This window comes from Pelodiscus sinensis, chromosome 9 (genome assembly GCF_049634645.1).
Source record: "Pelodiscus sinensis isolate JC-2024 chromosome 9, ASM4963464v1, whole genome shotgun sequence".
NCBI lineage: Eukaryota > Metazoa > Chordata > Testudines > Trionychidae > Pelodiscus > Pelodiscus sinensis.
In genome coordinates, this window is record NC_134719.1 from 1,183,932 (window position 1) to 1,199,723 (window position 15,792).

The window sequence follows — 15,792 nt, forward strand, 5'->3', positions numbered from 1 at the left end:
AGGCAGGGTGACCAGCGCCAGGCTCTGGGGCAGGAGACCCAGCCTGGGAGGCAAGCTGAGCCCTCCAAGTAGCTGTGGGGCAGGGGAGACCTGGGAGCCCCTTCCCCTCTGCCCCAGCTCGGGCCGATGCCGGCGTGTGGGCCCCTCCGTGGGAGCGTGTCCGGCCCAGGCCTCGCCCCCGTCCCCGCTCACCTCAGCAGTCTGCCCTGCGCGTCCTTGGTGGTGCCGCCCAGGATCAGCTCCTCCTGCCAGTGCATGAATTTGCGGGAGAAGCCGTGGCAGCCCCCGGTCAGCTCCGCAGGGATGTCGGGCTCCTGCGGGGGGCAGCGGGTGGGGGGGTGAGCACGTGCACAGGAGCCAGGGAAGCTGGGAACACCCCCAGGCCCAGAACGCCGAGAGGGTGGGAAAGGGGCCGGCTGCGCTCACAGCCGCATGGGCGTCCCCAGAGCAGAGTCACCACCCGCTCCAGTTGCCGGGGCCGCAGGCAGGAGCTGAGGCAGAGTCCGGGCTGTTTGCTAAGGCAATTGCTTGTCTGGACCCTGGTGCCCTGCCCACGGGGCCCTCAACCTCCGCTCTGCCTGGGCCATCCTGAGCCTGGCATCCCCGTGAGGCCCTGCCCGCGGGGGGCGCGGCGTTCGCTGACTGCCCCCCACCGTGGCCCTGCTGCCCAGCCCACGCTCCCAAACCCCACCTGCTCCGGGACGCCTGCCGAGGAGACCCGCCCGCCGGGCTGCCTGTGCCCCATGCCAGCCCGCGTTGGCTCACTGCCAGCCCGCTGCCTGCTGGGCACCACTCTGCAGCCGCCACGAGCCGCCCAGCACAGCTCCAAGCGGGACCCACCCTTGCGGATTCGGCACTTTGCTCTGCTGGGGGAGTGACGCCGCTGACCTTGTGAGCCCCTCGCCCGCTCAGGATGGGGGCTGGATGGGGCCCAGCGATCTCTGTAGGGCAGCCCAGCCTGAGCGCAGCTGGCAGCAGAGGGAGCCCTGCAGGGCGGGGAGCTGGGGGTCCCTTTGCTCTCTGGTTAGCTCGGGGGCCTCTGGGCCCATTGCAAAGGGGCGGCCCGGCCCCGACAGACACACAAAGGGCGGGGGGACGTGGCGCCGAGGCCGGAGCAGAGACGTTCCGGTTCTTCCAGCTGGGCTGGCGCTGCAGCCCAGTGCCCCAGGGCCGGCATGTCTGACACATGCAGCCGGCTCCCCCATGCCTGGCCACTGGCCGGCGCCAGCAGGAACCCTGGCGAGGGGCTGGCCCCCATTTCCACATGAGCGAGGCCCCATGCAGCGTCCAGCGGAGCCCAGGGACACCCAGAGCTCAGGCAGCCAGACGCACGCACAAGCAGTCAAAGGCTCAGATGCAGGCATGTGCACACAGACCCACAGATGGGACACCCCCCCATCAGGGACACATGGACACACACAGCAGCAGGGACACAAACACCCCATCAGGGACACACACAAAGGGACACCCCCCCATCAGGGACACACGGACACACACAGCAGCAGGGACACGAACACCCCATCAGGGACACACACAAAGGGACACCCCCCCATCAGGGGGACACACACACACACACACACACACACACACACACACACTCCAGTAGGGACACCCCCCATCAGCGACACACACACATACAGGCAGGGACACACCCCCCCCATCAGGGACACACAGACACACACACACTCCAGTAGGGACACCCCCCATCAGCGACACACACACACACACACACACACACACACACACACTCCAGTAGGGACACCCCCCATCAGCGACACACACACATACAGGCAGGGACACACCCCCCCATCAGGGACACACAGACACACACACACACACTCCAGTAGGGACACCCCCCATCAGGGACACACACACACACACACACACACACACACACTCCAGTAGGGACACCCCCCATCAGCGACACACACACATACAGGCAGAGACACCCCCCCCCCATCAGGGACACACAGACACACACACACACACTCCAGTAGGGACACCCCCCATCAGCGACACACACACATACAGGCAGGGACACACACCCCCATCAGGGACACACAGACACACACTCCAGTAGGGACACCCCCCATCAGCGACACACACACACACACACACACACACACACACACACACACACTCCAGTAGGGACACCCCCCATCCGACACACACACACACACACACACTCCAGTAGGGACACCCCCCATCAGCGACACACACACATACAGGCAGGGACACACCCCCCACATCAGGGACACACAGACACACAGAGGGACGCGGGCTCCGGCTCACCCACCTGCTGGCTCTGCCTGTTGGGGGCGCTGGCGGGGCAGGCGGGCTCGCGGGGGTCGAGGCAGGGCCGCTCCACGTAGGCCTGGCCCACCTGCGCCTTGTCCAGCAGCTCCCGGAAGCCCTCCAACGAGGTGAACTGGCCCAGCTCCTGCAGCAGCTGCACGGGGTCCAGGTTGGTCCACTGGATGTCCGGCCGCCCCCTGCCCGGACGGGAGCAGACGGCCAGTCAGGGCCCGGCCAGCCCCTGCTCAGAGCCGGGCGTCTGGGGGGTGCCCTGCACGGGCCCCTGCCACTGGCCACACCCGGGCTAGGGAGGCAGGGGGAGCCCTCCGGCGGGCAGGGCGGCTCCCCAGCCACGGGGCACCTCCTCCCAAACCCGGCCCTCGGCAGCCACGGGGCACCCCCACAGTCCCCTGCGGGCCAACCAGGTGCCGGCCCTGCTGGGGGGAGCGGCGGGGGCTGAGCAGTGGGGCTCTGGGGATTCACCCCCCGTTGGCCAATCCCCTCCCGCGTGGGGCGGTGACAGGCCCATTCCCCTCCTCCCCCCGCTGGCGCCAGATGCCAAGTCAAATAGCATGGCTGATCCCGTTACACGGTGCCGGCCCCGCCGGCTCCCGGCCCCTCCTTTGTGCCGCCAGTCAGGGCAATTAGCGCCCGCTCGCTAACGTCTTGATAGAGGGGAGCAGGCGGCCAGCGGGGGAGGGGAAGGGGCAGCCCCCGGGGGAAGGGCGAGCAAACAGCAAACTGCCCCTGGAGCTGGGCATGGGGCAGGACGGGGGGGCAGGCAGAGCCTCAGGGGGCTGAGAATTCCGCCGCCCCCGCCCCCAATCTCAGCCTGGACCCGCTCCTCCGGTCGGCCCAGCCCTGCCAGCCGGCTCGCGGCCGCCCCAGCATACTCTGCCCCGCCCATGTGCCGAGCTGTTCCCGTACCACCCTCCCCCCCGCCTCCAGGAATCCCTTTCCCTCCCCCGGCTCGCTGCAGACAGCCCCCCGGGCAACCCCGCCCCCACCCCCCGTGGTGGGTCCACTGAAGGCCTGTGCCCCCGTGTCCAGGGCGGCAGTGGGCCCTCGGCGTGGAGGAGGGGTGGGAGGGCTGTTAGCGGGTGCAATATCCGTCCCTTCCCTCTCCTGGCAACCTGGCCACTCGCCCATCCATTGCCTGGGCAGCCCTGGCCTGGGGCTCAGGATCGGGCCTTGGCTCGGCCAGCAGCCGTCCACTAACGCCAGCCCAGACCCAGGGAGGGACGGGATCCGCTGCCTGCCTGGCCCCCCTGGGCTGGGCACAAGGGAGCCCATCTCAGTGCCCCCCACGGCACAGCCTCCTGCCGCTCCTCCATGGGGGGCGCCCGGCTGAGCCTTCGCCCCCCAGGGCCAGAGCGAGATGCGCCAGGCGAAGGGCACGGCCCATCGGACAGGGATCCCCTGTGCCAAAAATTCTCCTGCTGCTCGGGCCAGCCCCCCGGGTCCCTGGCTGGGTGCCCCCGGCCCCACGATGCCCATCACAGGTCAGCCATGGACCCACGGGGGGCGCGCGTGCGTGTCTGACCCACAAAGCGCCAACGGGCCCCGATCAGACACGCACCTGCCCCGGGACGGAGCCTGGCTGCCGGAGGGGGCGAAGGGCATCCGTCCCTGGGCCTCGGCCCTGGCTGCCCTCACCCCTCCGCTGCATGTCGCTGCCCCCCCGGAGCAGGAAAGGGGGTGGCAGGTCTGCGCTGGCTGGCGCCCAGGGGCCTGTGGTGTGTCAGGCAAAAGGACACAAAGCCCCAGGAGGGCAAGAGGGAGCGGGGGCAGAAACCGCCTCCAGTTGCTCCCACCTCGCCGCGCCTTGATCCGCTGCTTCCTGCTTCACAGCCCCGTTGGCGACGCCAGAGCCCCGCGGCTGAACTGAGGGGAGCCGGGGCAGGGGGAGCCGACGGGGAGATTTCAGCCCCTCAGACTTGGGACGTGGGAGCCCCAGGGGCCGGGCGCCAGGGCAGAGCGGGGCTTGGACGAGGGGCGACCCACGCTCAGCCCACCCCGCCAGACCCGTGCTGCAGCCCCCCGGCGGACTCCGAGCCCGGGCACCCCAGATGCCAGCCCCCCGGGCACCCCTCCTGCTGCCACCCATCCCAAAGGCAAAGCGGTGGAGGGAGGGGCTGCTTTCTAACCCTTCCCTCCCTTTCTCTGCAGGGTTTGAAGCCCCCCCGGGCCCCTTCCCTCGCTCCGGCAGGGCAGCAGGCTGAATGAGGCCACTATTTCATTTGCTGGGCCACTCCCGGCTTTCAGGGTGGCATTAGCATGAGAATGCGGGCGCTGCCGTTTGCTGACAAAGGGCCTCGCAGACAAACAGCCGTGTAAACAGAAAGAATGCCACGGATTGTTCCCCGTCCCCCTCCTCCCCCGCCCGGCCGGGTCCCCCCTCCGGACCCTCGGCGCTCCCAGTCGCCCCCACACACCTTCGGAGCAACCTGGGCCGGCGAGAGAGGCCTCGGGGCCCTGGAGCTGGAAGGACAGGCCCAAGGGGGCTGCCCCGGCGGCTAAGCACACACCCAGCGGGGAGCTGAGCTGCCGGCCGACCCTCTCCAACGCTCCCTGCCTCAGTTTCCCTGCCTGTCTGACAGGGACAGCAACACTGACATGGTGTCCCCTCTCCGAGGTGGGTGGGTATCGGCGTCCCCGATACCTCCTCAGCGAAGAGCCCTGCAGAGCCCAGGGGCTGCCATGCACGCCAGGGACCCTAGTGCGGGCACCGCAGCCGGTAGCCGCGTGTGGCGCCCCGGCCGTGGCGCAGCGGGGGGAGGGCACTCACGGGAGGTAGGCGGAGCCTCCTTGCAGCTTGGCGCCGTCCCAGAAGCAGTCCAGCGGCGTCACAATCACGCAGGGGAAAAGCTTCTCGATCATCTGGGGGGGGCGACACAAGGGGGGCTCAGAACCACGGCCAAGGTGCCGTCCCCTATGCTAGACCCGCCCCCCTGCCCACCAGCGCTGCCCCCGCAGGCCAGGGCCCCGCCCCTCCAGCCCCGGCTCCCTGCGGCAGGACAAGAGCCTTCCCCTCTGCAGCTGCCCCCCCCCCGGGGTGACTCCCCCCGCGTGGACGCAGCCCCCCCGCCCAGCCCTTCCCCGCTGCCACCGGGCCAGGGAGAGCGAGCCCCCCTCGTGCCCCAGCAGGACTCCGTGGGTTCCCGGGCGCTCGGGCCCAGGGCCTCACCCGCTCGATCATGCCGTTCTCAAGGATGGGGACGCCGGACTTGTAGCAGATTTTGTTCAAATCCCAGGATCTGGGGAAAGCAGCGGAGAAATGGAAGGAGGGTGAGATCGCAGGGGGAGCTCCGTGGGGCTGGGCGGGACAGGGGGGGGGAGCAACACCATAAGGGAGGATGGGAAAGGCGGGTAATCAGGAGGGGCAGGGGCATCAAGAGATGCTCAGGGGGTGGGGGAAGTTGTCAGGAGGGACAGGAGCACTAGGGGGCGGAGTGTGAGGAGGGGCAGGAAGGCGTCAGGAGGAGTAGGTGGGTGTCAGGAGGGCGGGCGAGGTGCTGTGGGGGTATCAGGAGAAGTGGGGGAGATCAGGAGGCGTGGGAGCATCAGGGGAGGGGGTGTTAGGAGAGGTGGGGGGGATCAGGAGGCATGGGAGCAACAGGGGAGGGGGTGTTAGGAGAGGTGGGGGGGATCAGGAGGCGTGGGAGCAACAGGGGAGGGGGTGTTAGGAGAGGTGGGGGGGATCAGGAGGCGTGGGAGCAACAGGGGAGGGGGTGTCAGGAGAGGTGGGGGGATCAGGAGGCGTGGGAGCAACAGGGGAGGGGGTGTTAGGAGCGGTGTGGGGAGAGGCGGGGGGTATCAGGAGAGGTGGGGGGATCAGGAGGCGTGGGAGCAACAGGGGAGGGGGTGTTAGGAGGGGTGTGGGGAGAGGCAGGGGGGTGTCAGGAGAGGTGGGGGGATCAGGAGGCGTGGGAGCAACAGGGGAGGGGGTGTTAGGAGGGGTGTGGGGAGAGGCAGGGGGGTATCAGGAGAGGTGGGGGGATCAGGAGGCATGGGAGCAACAGGGGAGGGGGTGTTAGGAGGGGTGGGGGGAGAGGCATCAGGAGGCATAAGAGTACCAGGGGCAGGGAGTATTAGGAGGGGCAGGGGGTGTCAGGAGAGGCGGGGGGGGAATCCAGCCCCTGGGTCCCCCCAGGCCCACGGCCCTTGAGCGTGGAACTCACTTTCCGTAGAGCGAGATCTGCACTTTGCTGGCAGCCAGGGCCGCCTGCAGGTGCAGCTCCAGGGCCTCCTGGGTGAGGACGTTCTCCCCTTCCCGGGCCGGGGTCTGGATCAGCATTTGGGACGTGTAGACAGACTCTTCCCCCAGCTTCTCTTTCGTGTAGCGGAGCTCCTGGCTGAGCCGGCTGCCGGCTGCGGGAGGAGAGGGCCCATGAGCCGGGCACCAGGGGGATCCTGCGACCGGCGGGGCCGACAGATTCACCCCCCTCGCGCGCTCCAGTGGGACAAGTTCCCCGGGCACAACAGAGGGCGCGAGCGACGCAGCCCGGCCCGGCCCAGCTGGCCTCCGCGCCAGGCCCAGCCCAGCCCAGCCCAGCCCAGCCGGCCTCCGCGCCAGGCCCAGCCCAGCCCAGCCCAGCCAAGCCCAGCCCAGCTGGCCTCCGCGCCAGGCCGGGCCACATGCAGCTGGCAGCCAACGTGCTGGTGTCGATGGGCCAGTGATGAGACCGAACGGGTGGCAAAAGTCAAAGGGGCCAGGCTGACCCCCTGGCTGAGGCTTTCGAGATTTTGCGGGGGAAGACGGACAAACGGAACAGACACGGGCTACTGGAGCGCGTCCCACCCGCCCCTGCCACCCCCGGCTCTGGGACCCCCGGGCTCCGTCACGCCGACCTGAGAGACGCCCGGCCGGACTGGAGAGCGAAGGACCCAGCTGCCGTGGCCGCCCCCGCGCCGGGGGGGGACTATTCCGACCACTCTGCGAGTTCAGACGCGCACACGCTTGCCCCTGCCTCTGTCATCGGGGGGCTGGGGTTTGGACGCAGCCAGGCCATTCCCAGCGCTACCTGCGTGCTCTCCGGAGACTCCCCCAACGCACAGACCGGGCCACCCCCACGCAGCCCCCTTCCTCTGCACGCAGCCTTCCCAGGCCCGCTGGCCCCCCAGGCCCGCAGGCTGCGGGGGTGCGGTCAGGAAAGGGGGAGGCGCAAGCCCCATCGCTGTTCGCCCCCTCGGCCATAGGCCCTCGCGTTCCCGTCCACCGGAGAGGGAGCGTAGCAGCAGCGGGCCCTGGCCGGGAGGGGCCCCCACGCAGGCCAGGCCTGGGACGGGACACCAGGCAGAAGGGGCCCCCACAGAACGGGCACCGGACTGGGCACCCCGCGAGGGCGTCCTGCCCAGATTTCCTTCTCTCAGGCGTTTCTTATGGTGGCACCTACAGCGCCCGCCCGAGCCGGGGCCCCACCGTGCCAGGCGCTGCCCAGGCCCCCGGCAGGAGACGGCCGCTGCCCGGAAGAGCTCCCAGTCTAACCGGACAGGAACGCCAAGGGAACCGGAGCTCGGGAGGGGGGTGACTGGACCCAACGGGCACCCAGCTCTCCGGACGCCCAGCTTACAGACCGCCGCTCTCCGGCCAGCAGCCCCTCGGCTCCAAGAAGCCCCAGACGGACCCGTCCCGGAGCAGCCGCGGGGCTGGGAGCGAAGGATGCAGCAAGCCTCAGCATCACGCCTGGCTCCACCCAAGGGAGCAGGATTGGAGCCGCTCCCCGCTCACGGCTCAGTGCAGGACCCCGCCGGCTCTGGCCGGCGGCCAGCGCATGGGAGGCCAAGCGCAGCGAGAGACAGACCACAAATAAGCAACAGAATCTTCGCCTTTAATTGCTTCTTATTTCTTTCAGGCTTTTATTTTTCCATCTCACCCTCCCTGAAGGGTCCGGGGAACAGCTGGGGACAGTCGGATGCCAGCTGTGAAGGAGGCAGGGCCGGGAAGTCGGGGGCGGGGCAGCGGTGAGACACAAGGGTGCCGTGGGGGTGTTGGAGGAGGCTGTTTGGGAGGTCAGGTGGGAGGTGCACTGAGCTGCTCCAGGCTCAGCTGAGCCACCCAGGAGAAACCCTCCGAGGAGAGAGAGGAAAGGAGGGGAGAGCGGGACGGCGGACTGGGGGCATCATGAGGATGGATAGACAAACCGATGGCACATGCTAGTGGGCTGCCAGGCCAATCAGCTAGTCCTGCCTGCCACGTGGGCCCCACGGACCCCCACAGCGCTCCCTCTCCCCGAACCCTGCCTGCCACGCGGGTCCCACGGATCCCCACAGCGCTCCCGCTCCCCGAACCCTGCCTGCCACGTGGGTCCCACGGACCCCCACAGCGCTCCCGCTCCCCGAACCCTGCCTGCCACGCGGGCCCCACGGACCCCCACAGAGCTCCCGCTCCCCGAACTCTGCCTGCCACATGGGTCCCACAGACCTCACAGCGCTCCTGCTCCCCGAGACCTGCCTGCCACGCGGGCCACACGGACCCCCACAGCGCTCCCTCTCCCCAAGACCTGCTTGCCACGCGGGCCCCACGGACCCCCACAGCGCTCCCTCTCCCCGAACCCTGCCTGCCACGCGGGCCCCACGGACCCCCACAGTGCTCCCGCTCCCTGAACCCTGCCTGCCACGTGGGTCCCACGGACCCCCACAGCGCTCCCTCTCCCCGAGACCTGCCTGCCACGCGGGCCCCACGGACCCCCCACAGCGCTCTCGCTCCCTGAACCCTGCCTGCCACGTGGGTCCCACGGACCCCCATAGTGCTCCTGCTCCCCGAGACCTGCCTGCCACGCGGGCCACACGGACCCCCACAGCGCTCCTGCTCCCCGAGGCCTGCCTGCCACGCGGGCCCCACGGACCCCCACAGCGCTCCCGCTCCCTGAACCCTGCCTGCCACATGGGTCCCACGGACCCCACAGCGCTCCTGCTCCCGGAGACCTGCCTGCCACGCGGGCCCCACGGACCCCCACAGCGCTCCCTCTCCCTGAGACCTGCCTGCCACGTGGGCCCCATGGACCCCCACAGCGCTCCCTCTCCCCGAGACCTGCCTGCCACGTGGGCCCCACGGACCCCCACAGCACTCCCTCTCCTTGAACTCTGCCTGCCACGTGGGCCTCACGGACCCCACAGTGATCTTGCCCCCCAACCCTCGCACCCCACAAACCCCACAGTACTCCCGCTCCCTGAGCCCTGCCTGCCACGTGCACCCCGCAGACCCCACAGCGATCCCGCTCCCCGAACCCTGCCTGCCATGCGGCCTCCATGGACCCCACAGCGCTCCCGCTCCCCAAGCCCCGCCCGTCCAGCAGCGGGGGATTTCCGTGGCGTGTCTGTCGCTGCCGACGCTGGCGGCTGCAGGAATAGCTGCACATCTGCAAGGGGGCTGGGGGGGCAGCAAGCCGTCCCTTGTCATTAGTGTTAATTTGGAACAGGGCCCCCCGAGCCACGGGGGAGCTTCAAAGGCGACTGAGGAAGCCTCAAATTCCAACCCCCTAATTACCCGGGGAGCGACATGAAAAGACAGGGCCGGGCCCAGGGCCTGCCAAGCGCACTTCAAATGGGAGTCTCGCCCGCTGGCCAGGCCCGGCCCCGGCTCTGGCACTGGGGACGCCCTGCCCCCCCCGGCCCCCCAGCTCCGAGCGGCGGGCGTGCCACCGTGCCAGCCGCGGTCGGCCCAGGGCGAGGGGGCTCCGAGGGGGGGGGGGGCCCTGCCAGCCAGGAAGATAGCAACAATGAGCATGTTAATGAGGAGCCCTATGCAAATTCTCCTTTCCTCCAATTAACAAAAGGCGCAGTCGGCTTTCTCATGCGCTGGGGCCGGGCCCCTCTGCGCCCAGCCAGCCCCTCCCTCGGGCTTGGCAGCACCCGCCTGTGCCTCAGAGAGCCCCCCCACTGGGGCGACTGTGCCCCGAGGGCTTTGAGCCAGCCCTTCCCTCTCCCCCTGTGCTCCGGCATCCAGGCAAGAGCCCCCCCCGGCATGGAGGGTACCAGCGCCCGGGACCCTGGGGTGGTGCCCAAGTCCGGCTCCCCCCGGCCCTGCTGTTGAGTTCGACCCCGCGAGGCCTTGTGTTGCAGGCCGGGCCCGGCCCTGCCAGCAGCGGCGGGGCTGAACAGGACCAAGGGGGCGGGCGCCAGCAGCGGCGAGGCTGAACGGGACCAAGGGGGCGGGCGCCGGGCCCAGCCCTGCCAGCAGAGGCGGGGCTGAACAGGACCAAGGGGGTGGGTGCCGGGCCCGGCCCTGCCAGCAGCGGCGGGGCTGAACAGGACCAAGGGGGCGGGCGCCGGGCCTGGCCCTGCCAGCAGCGGCGGGGCTGAACAGGACCAAGGGGGCGGGCGCCGGGCCCGGCCCTGCCAGCAGAGGCGGGGCTGAACAGGACCAAGGGGGCGGGCGCCAGCAGCGGCGAGGCTAAACGGGACCAAGGGGGTGGGCACTGGGCCCGGCCCTGCCAGCAGCGGCGAGGCTGAACGGGACCAAGGGGGTGGGCACTGGGCCCGGCCCTGCCAGCAGCGGCGAGGCTGAACGGGACCAAGGGGGTGGGTGCCGGGCCCGGCCCTGCCAGCGGCGGCGGGGCTGAACGGGACCAAGGGGGCGGGTGCCGGGCCCGGCCCTGCCAGCAGAGGCGGGGCTGAACAGGACCAAGAGGGCGGGCACCAGCAGCGGCGAGGCTGAACGGGACCAAGGGGGTGGGCGCCGGGCCCGGCCCTGCCAGCAGCGGCGAGGCTGAACGGGACCAAGGGGGTGGGTGCCGGGCCCGGCCCTGCCAGCAGCGGCGAGGCTGAACGGGACCAAGGGGGTGGGCGCCGGGCCCGGCCCTGCCAGCAGCGGCGAGGCTGAACGGGACCAAGGGGGTGGGTGCCGGGCCCGGCCCTGCCAGCGGCGGCGGGGCTGAACGGGACCAAAGGGGTGGGTGCCGGGCCCGGCCCTGCCAGCGGCGGCGGGGCTGAACGGGACCAAGGGGGCGGGCGCCGGGCCGGTCGGCTTCCGAGCACAGGTCCCTGGTGTCCGGACCTGCAGCAGTTCAGGGCCAGTTCAGAGCCGGGGCGCCGGGCTGGCCTCCTTGGGCTGGTGCACGGCAGCGGTGTCGCTGGGGGAGGCAGCCAGAAGGGGGCGCTTTCCACTCCCGGGGCTGGCACCCGCTCCGCCGGGCAGCCCTCCCCTCTGCGCCCAGCCGCCTGGGACAGCAGCCTAAGGATCCCCACGATCAAATCCGCACCGGGCACGTCCCCCACCCCGCCAGGCCACCCCCGAGGGCAGACCGGGGAACGACCCCTCCTCGCCCCATGGCTCAGCCTGGCACCGCCCCACCCCCCACTCCAGGGCATTTTCTCTCCAGCGAAGCCGACTGGGTTGTCAGCACCACTCGCCCGCCAGCGCCCCAAAGACAGGCCCCATGCCCCCCGCCCCCTCAGCCTCCAGTCTCAGTGCCAGGCCCAGGGCACCCAGAGCCAGGGACAGAACCCGGCAGCCAGCGCCAGGCCCTACCCACTGGCCCAAGCTGTCCCCTGACGGGGGCAGGGGAGGGGCCACCCGGGCCCAGGCCAGCTTGCCGGGGGTAGACCCACCCCGACGGGGCTGGGGCTCTGAGCCAGGTGCCCGCGGATGGGCAGAGAGGCAGGGCTGATGCCCCACCAGCCTGGCCCCCCCCCAACAGGAGAAAGCCAGGAGCCAGTGCCCTGCAATCTAGTTACTCTCCCACAGCCCGGCTCTGCTGGCGGAAAACCAGGCCGGTGCCTCCCTCCGCTGCGGAGCCCGTGGGGTGGAGTGGGCCCCTGAAGCCAGCCCCTCTCTCACGGCTGCCCCACAGCAGAGTAGCCACCTGTCTGACCAGGGCAGGCAGCGGCCCCACCTGTGCACCCCGCCGCTGGTGGGGCCGAGCTCTGGGCCTCTCTGCGACGGTGGCTTCTGGGCCTACTGGGGGCCAGCTGAGCCCCCCAACTCGTCCCAGAAGGCAGGGCCGGATCCCTCCCCAGAGACGCTCCCTCTCCCATAGCAGGCCCACGAGCAGAGCCCCCCCGCCTGCCACAAACCTTCACCCCCAGCCGCAGCATGGACCCGCTTGGCCACGCCAGGGCTGTCATCAGCCAACGGGTTCGGGAACCCCCGTCTCTTGGCTCCCCGCAGCCGGTTGCCCCCCCTGCACCTCCGGGAGGCTTGGCTCACCCAGCAGTGCTTTTATGGGGGGGGGGGCGCCCAAAGTGCCCCCTTCCAAGGTCACCAGCAGCCCCCTGGGGCGTCACACGCCACCTGGGAGTTCCCTTGTGCTTGTAGGGACCAGATACTGCGGGGAAGGGCACAAGGCAGAAAGGGGGAAATCCTGGGATGGGGGGGTGGAATAGGCGCCTATATAGAGGAAAGCTCTGAATATCGAATCGGGACACCTGGTCACGTCGCTGAGAAAGGCCTGGGCTGAGCAGCCGAGGAAGGATGACGGCAAGGCTACCCCAGTGCAGGCAGGGCTGGGAGGAGGAGCATCTGGAGTGGGGCGGAGCAGTCAGTTCTAGTCCCTGTGCCTCGGTTTCCCCTCTGGCAGCGTTGGGGCTCATGGCCCTGTGGGGTGGGAGGCTGCGGGCTGTGCTGTCTGCAACGCACCTGGAGCTCCCGGGACACAGGGCAGACATCCCAGGGCTGTCCCCGACACAAACGGGGGAAACGACTCGCCCGCTGTGAAGCCAGCTCTCTGCCAGCCACGGGAAAGCCAGGGCCAGGAACACAGACAGACACACGGCCCCCATGAAGTGCGGGGGGCAGGCTGGCACTTGGGCACCCCCAGCTGTGGGGCACACTCCCTACTACCACCCTGCGACCTGCCGTGGGCTCGCATCCCTGCCCCGCCCAGCGGATCTCAGCCTGAACCCATCGCTCTGGTACCTGGGCACCTACAATCTCCCCTCCCGGCGAGGAGCCCCTGGCAGCCATTACTGCACCCCGATTTCACAGCTCCCCCGGGGCCCGAACATTAGGGTCAGGCCTGGTCCAGGGGGCTGCCCTGCTTTCGTACCCGCGGGGAGCCGGGTGGGAGGGCATGAGCAGGCAGCGCCAGTGGGAGGGCATGGCCCGGGCACAAAGGGCTGCAGGGGTCCTCAGCCGAGGCAGCCAGGAGATACCCCTGTGTAACCCACAACAGCATCATGCACAACCCGCCCTTCCAACCCACAACAGCGTCACGCACAACCCACCCTTCCAACCCACAACAGCGTCACGCACAGCCCGCCCTTCCAACCCACAACAGCATCGCGCACAGCCCGCCCTCCCAACCCACAACAGCGTCGCGCACAGCCCGCCCTCCCAGCCCACAACAGCGTCGCGCACAACCCGCCCTTCCAACCCACAACAGCGTCGCGCACAGCCCGCCCTCCCAGCCCACAACAGCATCACGCACAGCCCGCCCTCCCAGCCCACAACAGCATCACGCACAACCCGCCCTTCCAACCCACAACAGCATCACGCACAGCCCGCCCTCCCAACCCACAACAGCATCACGCACAACCCGCCCTCCCAGCCCACAACAGCATCACGCACAACCCGCCCTTCCAACCCACAACAGCATCACGCACAGCCCGCCCTCCCAACCCACAACAGCATCACGCACAACCCGCCCTCCCAGCCCACAACAGCATCACGCACAACCCGCCCTCCCAACCCACAACAGCATCACGCACAACCTGCCCTCCCAGCCCACAACAGCATCACGCACAACCTGCCCTCCCAGCCCACAACAGCATCACGCACAACCCGCCCTCCCAACCCACAACAGCGTCACGCACAGCCCGCCCTCCCAACCCACAACAGCGTCACGCACAACCCGCCCTCCCAACCCACAACAGCGTCACGCACAACCCGCCCTTCCAACCCACAACAGCATCACGCACAGCCCGGGGCCCCCACGTAAACTACAATAGTATCACACACAGCCCGAGGCCCCCCTGTAGCCCACAACAGTGTCATGCACAGCCCGGGACCCCCACGTAAACTACAATAGTATCACACACAGCCTGAGGCCCCCCTGTAACCCACAACAGCGTCATGCACAGCCCGGACCCCCTCCAACGTAACACACAATGGGGTTATACACAGCCTTCCCTTCCCCCACTTGTGTAGCCCACAACAGTGTCACACACAACCTGCCCCCCCCACCTAACTCAGAATGGCACCACGCACAGACCCGGCCCCCCATGTAACCCACAACAGCGTCACACGAAGCCTGGGGGGTTCTGACATAACACAATTCCCCAGCATCGCATCTAGCGGCACCAGAGCCTCTGCCTCACGCCCGCCCGCAGAGCGAGCCCAGAGAGCGGCGTGGCGGGAGAGGACCGGCACCGGGAGCACACGGCGAGCGTTGCGGTGCTGAGCGGACGGGATCTTTGCATTCAGGATGCCCGGGCAGGTGGAGAACTGCTCAGAGGGGCGTCGGATGACCAACCCGGCCCCGTGCCTGGGAGGGGCCCCTCGGCTGCGCCCCGTGCCCAGTGGGAAGCGAGTGCCAGGGAGGAGAGCTGTGGAAAGGGACCGGGGTCTGCGCCGCAGCTGACGGCTCTTCAGCGTGCAGTGAGGCCGGTGGCTGATTCAGCCTCACCAGAAACGCCTCCGGCACCGAAAGCGCCGGATTCCTGCAGAGGGGGGCTCGGCTCTGGATCACTTACTGCAACACGAGCGGCCGTGATTGGCTCCGGCACTGCCAGTGGGGGTTGAGGATAACGCCCTGCCGAAGCCGCTCTCCCCGCACTCCCTCCTGCCCACTCCTGCCCCAGGGGGCATGGCGCCCTCTCGGCCGGCTGCTGCTGCTCGCTACCTGGCCCAGGTGAGTGGGGCGAGGCTCGGCTGGCTCCCGGGGCTAGAACTAAGCTTACGCAGGGCTCTGCCTGGCCCACGGCATCCACCAGCTGAGCCCCGCTGTCAGCGTGCTGCCTTGGACCCGCAAACTCTCTGGCCAAGCCTGCGATTAGCCACCGCGGCGTCCGCAAGACAGGAAAAGTCATTCTTGCGCTGTACACGGCGCGGGTTAGGCCTAGCCGGAGCACGGTGCCCAGTGGCGGGGGCCACATCTCAGGAAAGAGGCAGACAAGTACAAACCGGAGACAGCCCAGAGCAGTGCCAGAAATACGATGAACGGTCACTAGGAAACATGGGCTCGGAGGGAAGACTGACAAAAAGGGGTTTGCCGAGTCGGGAAAGGCGAAGCCCCAGACAGGACGCAATAACAGTTTTCATAGAATCATAGAATCATAGGACTGGAAGGGACCTCGAGAGGTCATCGAGTCCAGCCCCCCGCCCTCAAGGCAGGACCAAGCTCCGTCTACACCATCCCTGACAGATGTCTATCTAACCTGTTCTTAAATATCTCCAGAGAGGGAGATTCCACCACCTCCCTTGGCAATTTATTCCAATATTTGACCACCCTGACAGTTAGGAATTTTTTCCTAATGTCCAATCTAAACCTCCCCTGCTGCACTTTAAGCCCATTACTCCTTGTCCTGTCCTCAGAAACCAAGAGGAACAAATTTTCT

The 15,792-nt window shown here is 68.8% G+C and overlaps 1 protein-coding gene across 3 annotated transcripts in view; it reads right to left on the reverse strand.

Annotated features, from left to right (window-relative positions):
* PTCH2 (patched 2) overlaps window positions 1-15,792 on the reverse strand; it is a 43,409-nt gene that overhangs the window by 13,432 nt on the left and 14,185 nt on the right. For all 3 annotated transcript variants that reach the window (XM_075935843.1, XM_075935844.1, XM_075935845.1), the window contains 5 exons: window positions 6,477-6,666; window positions 5,483-5,552; window positions 5,084-5,175; window positions 2,297-2,492; window positions 193-314 (listed from right to left, as the gene is read on the reverse strand). In XM_075935843.1, the coding sequence (XP_075791958.1) occupies window positions 193-314; window positions 2,297-2,492; window positions 5,084-5,175; window positions 5,483-5,552; window positions 6,477-6,666 (670 nt within the window). The remainder of the gene's footprint in view (window positions 1-192; window positions 315-2,296; window positions 2,493-5,083; window positions 5,176-5,482; window positions 5,553-6,476; window positions 6,667-15,792) is intronic.